General features: G+C 49.6%; 1 protein-coding gene across 1 annotated transcript in view; it reads left to right on the forward strand.

Moving 5' to 3' along the window:
* Window positions 1-5,729, forward strand: part of MYLK (myosin light chain kinase) — a gene marked incomplete at its 5' end in the record, with an annotated part of 71,292 nt that overhangs the window by 15,971 nt on the left and 49,592 nt on the right. The window contains 4 exons of the mRNA XM_018572988.1: window positions 449-751; window positions 1,527-1,559; window positions 2,054-2,147; window positions 5,450-5,653. Of these exons, the coding sequence (XP_018428490.1) occupies window positions 449-751; window positions 1,527-1,559; window positions 2,054-2,147; window positions 5,450-5,653 (634 nt within the window). The remainder of the gene's footprint in view (window positions 1-448; window positions 752-1,526; window positions 1,560-2,053; window positions 2,148-5,449; window positions 5,654-5,729) is intronic.

Here is a 5,729-nt window from a genome sequence, read left to right on the forward strand (position 1 = left end):
TCCATGTCTTTATGGACCTTGCTTTGTGCACTGGTGCGCAGTCATGTTGGAACAGGAAGGGGCCGTCCCCAAACTCCTCCCACAAAGTTGGGAGCATGAAATTGTCCAAAATGTCTTGGTGTGCTGAGGCCTTAAGAGTTCCCTTCACTGGAACTAAGGGGCGGAGCCCAACCCCCGAAAAAAACTTCTCAGAAGCTGCTGTTCTCTAGCCCCAGTCCCCCTGCAGAGTTTCTAAAATACCTGCTGATCCCGCCACTGTACACACAGTTTCCTGTGATGGGGGTGACAACGATGGTGCACTTCTCCTGCATTCAGAGCATAGTTGTCACCCTCATGTAGGCGGTGCTTCCTGGCACAGGGGCAGATTTTTAAATTAAGCATACAAGCAGCTGCTGTCCTCTCCCCTCCGCGCTCCATCATCACCTCTGGTTTTGACTTTCTCTTGCAGATAAGCCGGACCCCCCGGCCGGGCAGCCCTGCGCCTCGGTGATGAAGGGGTCCGCCCTGACCCTGTCCTGGTACGGCCCCACCTACGACGGAGGCAGCGTGGTCCAGTCCTACACGGTGGAGATCTGGGACTCGGTGGGCAAGGCGTGGGCCGACCTGACGCAGTGCCGGAGCACCTCCTTCAACGTGGAGAACCTGCTGCACGACCGCGAGTACAAGTTCCGGGTCCGGGCCACCAGCGTGTACGGAACCAGCGAGCCCAGCCAGGAGTCCGACTTCGTGGCCTACAAAGAGGAGGTCGAAGGTAACAATTGGAATGATTTCGGCTTCTTTAAAGGGCCACGCCACCCAAAAACATTTCTCATTTCTTCAGAATTCTGAGATATTTGGGCTGATCCAGTGATCCCATCATGGACGTGATTGGTCGTGCTGGTCACATGACAGGATCAAGTAGAAATCTGCCCCCCCCCCCTAACCCCATTAAATCCTATGTGCTGCAGCGCTTCATTACAAGTCCATCTGATCTCACAATGTTCTCCTAGTCCCCCTTCAAAGTCCCACAAATACCTGTTGGTGCTGCCGGTGAAGTCCACCTAATGCAGCTTCCTGAGACGGGGTGACAACGACGCTGCACTGCTTCTGAATTCAGAGCAGAGTTGTCACACTCGGCTTGCACTAGAGTGGGAGGAGAAAATGTTACAGAGGGGGTGTGGCTATCAACATTGTCACTGCCTGTAGCTTGTCATTCAGCACCTGGCCCCGCCCAGTCCAACCCACTGCTTTCTGAATTGACAGCGCTGTCTCTGCAGCTGAATCCCTCCCACTGTGAGCTGCAGTGCCTGGGAGGGGGAGGGGGTGAGACAGAAATGAAGGAGGATTTGGCTCAGTCAGGGGAGGGAAAAGGAAGTATTTTGTACGTCACATATAGGCTGGATCTGGGACTCAGGAGACTGTAAATGTTACTTATCACAGAGATGTGTAAAGATTCGGAATTCCTTTAGTAAATCCGCCTCAATGAGTCCTCCCCACTCTCCAACATTCATCACAACAACCAATCACTTTCTCTTATATTCCTCCAGGACATAAAGATGAAGTTGAAGTGTCTGATGATGGTGAGTGACCAATATATACATATATGAGTGGTGGGGGAGGGGGACATTAGAGTGTAAGCTCCTCTGTACAGAGACTGATGTGACTGTGGGGGGGGGAGGGACATTAGAGTGTAAGCTCCTCTGTACAGAGACTGATGTGACTGTAGGGGAGGGGACATTAGAGTGTAAGCTCCTCTGTACAGAGAGTGATGTGACTGTGTGGGGGAGGGGACATTAGAGTGTAAGCTCCTCTGTACAGAGACTGATGTGACTGTAGGGGAGGGGACATTAGAGTGTAAGCTCCTCTGTACAGAGAGTGATGTGACTGTGTGGGGGGAGGGGACATTAGAGTGTAAGTTCCTCTGTACAGAGACTGATGTGACTGGCTCAGTGTTCTCTGTACAGCGCCGCGGTATATGTTGGAGCTATATTATGAGTCTGACTCAGGAGGGGGTAAGTGTTCTCATCCAGGAACAGGTTTCTGGGAATATAAATTGTGTGTTTGTGTCCCGCAGAGGATAAGGAGACGGAGCCGGAGTACCGGAATGTCGTCCTAAACACCACACAGAAGGTGTCGGAGTTCTATGATGTGGAGGAGCGGCTGGGGACGTGAGTACGATGTGGGAACCGTTGTGGGATCTTTATTGTGCCCTTCCGCCGCGTCCCACCAGTCTGGGCTGCCACTCTCACGGTCACATGATTTATACTTCCTGCCGTTCACACATACCGGAGTGTGGGAAATCCTTCAGCTGGACGGGCCGAAAAAGGAAAAAATACAAATATGATTTGTAGCAGAAGCTGTGTCCAGGGAAGGTGACACCACACCTCCGACGCTCATACAGATGATGATGATGATGTGGGAAAGGCGCAGAGAGACGGCAACTTTGTATAATTATTACTTCCAAATGTTGCAATCTGACCTTACGGGGGGAACTCTCTTTCTTTTAGTGCAGCGGTCGCCAACCTTTCGGACCTCATGGACCACTAAATTCATCATTTTAAATCACGCGGACCACTAATATACATTTTTTTCAAATATATATATATATATATAAAGTCAGTGTGAGGCAGCCCCCGGAGCCTCCGTACCGCTTCAATGACGGCCCAGCCTGCACGGCATCAGAGGGGCCCGGGGACCACCAACATTTTCTCTTGGACCGCCAGTGGTCCACGGACCACCGGTTGGCGAGCGCTGTTTTAGTGTATGTGAACTGGTTGGTGATCACATGACTTCTGTGATAGTTTTGATACATTGTAAGCATTTATTTTTAAAGTTTAGGCTGTAAATGAAAACATGTAACAAATCTAAAGTAAACATTAACCCAATTTTGCTGACAAAGTGGAAATAAACTCTCACAGAGCCGGTGACACACTTAGGCGACACCCTACCGCGCGGCAATCGTGCACGAGAACGCCTTTTTTTCTGCGATACACGATGAGCGGCTGTTTTAGGAAGTGTTCAGAAGCACGGGCGGAATCGCAGCGGCAAACTGCGTGAACCGCCCGGCGCGACTGGTGTGCTATGGAAAAATAATGTCACCCTCTGCACGATCGGTCCACACCTGGGCGACTCCGGACCGCGCGGAATCGTGCATGATTGCCGCGCGGTGGGGTGTCGCCTAGGTGTGCACCGGCCCTCAATGAAACAAATACAAAACCCAGCCATCAGTGTGTACAGCATCCTATAGTGAACAGATCATCCCCTGATCCATTCACACATGGCCAGTTCAGATGATCTTCTGGCACCTTCTCCTTCATGTGAGCTGGAGATAAAAATACTTTTATATATGTATTTGTCTATAAAGAATGATCTCAGCTCCCTTCTCCTCCTCCCACAATACAATGTTGTCATCAGTTGGTTATTTAGCGAGAAGATCGATGTGAACAGCAGTGAGTAGAAGGGAATATCTTCTGTGGTTCTGTATGACACTTAGGGGGCTATCTATAAACATTTTTCAAGCCATTCCCCCCCCCGTGAATCTCTGTGAACATTCACTCTGTGTGAATAGAGGCAAAAAACAAATGTTCTTGTAAGATTGAATGTAATGCAATACCTCATTATGGCCTCTAGATGGAGCTGAGGAGCATAGGAAACAAGTAGAGCCTATGCTCCTCAGCGCCATCTAGTGGCCATTGTGCAGTATTGCATTGCATTCAATCTCAAAAGAAAGTATACTAAGAACGCAGGGGGAATGGCTCAGCAAAAAGAGACCCCATAAGGTTCTAAAACACCCCGAGGCCCCTGCAAAACATGGAAAAGTTAGTAACGGTTTATGTATGTGAGTGTTGAGTATCGCAGAGTCCTTGTGAGATGAGGGTTTTGTTTTCGGAGTGTCGTGTGATCCCCCCTCTGGAGGATGAGGACGTACATGCCGTGCAGGCTGTCTGTCATTTGTTTGTTGCGCAGATATTAAAAGTTTCCCAATGTCACAGCGTGTGAAAAATCCGCCGCGGGAGCGTTATCCCTCCAGACATGACAGCGGCTGCTTAATAATAACTTGCGGTGGATGACAAGGAATGGCGTTTGGATCTGGGTGCCCATTCCTCCTTCCACTGGGAAAATCCCCAATTGTCTCATAATGTCTGTGGCACATTCTTCACATAGATCCCGACATATGTGCAGAGATCGGGGAGCCGGTGCCAGATAATGAGGAGGCAGAGGAGAGGGCTGTGTGCAAACATGACACAAAGTCATGTTGTAAATCATTTCAGAGCCATGCCATCCTCAACCCTGGGAGTACCAACTTAACGTCGCTGCCCTGCGATAACCTGGAGAGCGGTGATGTCACTCCTGTATAATATACACTATATCACCAAAAGTATTGGGACGCCTTTACACACACATGAACTCTAATGGCATCCCAGTCTTAGACGTGCGCTTCATCATGCGCCGACCCCGCTCTGTCATGTGACGTGGCCGACCACTTCCTGGCTGAGTTGCTGTTGTTCCCAGTTGCTTCCACTTTGTTATAATCCCAGTAACAGGTGACCGCGGCGGAATATTTAGTAGCCGGGAAATGTCACGGACGGACTTATTGCGCAGGTGACAACCTATCACGGCACCGCGCTTGTAGTCACTGAGCTCCTGAGAGCGACCCGTTCTCTCACCAATGTCTGTAGAAGCGTCTGCACGCCGAGGTGCCTCATCCTATACACCGGGGGCCATGGAGGGGACTGAAACATCTGAATCCAATGATATGGAGGGGGAGGGGCCCAATTCTTTTGGCAATATAGTGAAGGGAATTTATCAAAACTGGAGCAGACAAAATCTGGAGCAGCCGTGCATAGCAACCAATCGGCTTCTCTCTTCAGTCTAGATTTGAAAATGAAAGAGAGAAGTTGATTGGTTGCCGTGCACAGCTGCTCCAGTTTTGATAAATTCCCCTTACAGTGTATCTTCTATCTGGAGAGCGGTGATGTCACTCCTGTATGATATATCTTATATCTGGGGGAGAGCGGTGATGTCACTCCTGTATGATATATCTTATATCTGGAGAGCGGTGATGTCACTCCTGTATGATATATCTTATATCTGGGGGAGAGCGGTGATGTCACTCCTGTATGATATATCTTATATCTGGGGGGCGGTGATGTCACTCCTGTATGATATATCTTATATCTGGGGGACAGCGGTGATGTCACTCCTGTATGATATATCTTATATCTGGGGGGCGGTGATGTCACTCCTGTATGATATATCTTATATCTGGGGGGCGGTGATGTCACTCCTGTATGATATATCTTATATCTGGAGAGCGGTGATGTTCATCCTGTATGATATATCTTATATCTGGAGAGCGGTGATGTCACTTGGTTGTAAATGTTGTGCTGAACCAATATGACCTATTGAACATGTGGACGTTGGTCGTGTGTCTGAGTGTCATGTGACCTTTTTTTTCTCCATCTTTCAGCGGTAAATTCGGACAAGTGTTCCGGCTGGTCGACAAGAAGACCAGGAAAATTTGGGCAGGAAAATTCTTCAAAGCGTACTCCGCCAAGGACAAGGAGAGCATCAGGCAGGAGATCGACATCATGAACTGTCTGCACCACCCCAAGCTGGTCCAGTGCATAGACGCCTTCGAATCGAAGAGCGACATGGTGATGGTCCTGGAACTGTAAGTGACATCATCGTCAGCCAATCAGATGAGGGCACACATCTCAGCAGGAGCTGCCATTCTCCCCCCCCCCCCC

This window comes from Nanorana parkeri, unplaced genomic scaffold, assembly GCF_000935625.1.
Source record: "Nanorana parkeri isolate BGI_ZX_2015 unplaced genomic scaffold, ASM93562v1 scaffold2196, whole genome shotgun sequence".
NCBI classification, from domain to species: Eukaryota; Metazoa; Chordata; class Amphibia; order Anura; family Dicroglossidae; genus Nanorana; species Nanorana parkeri.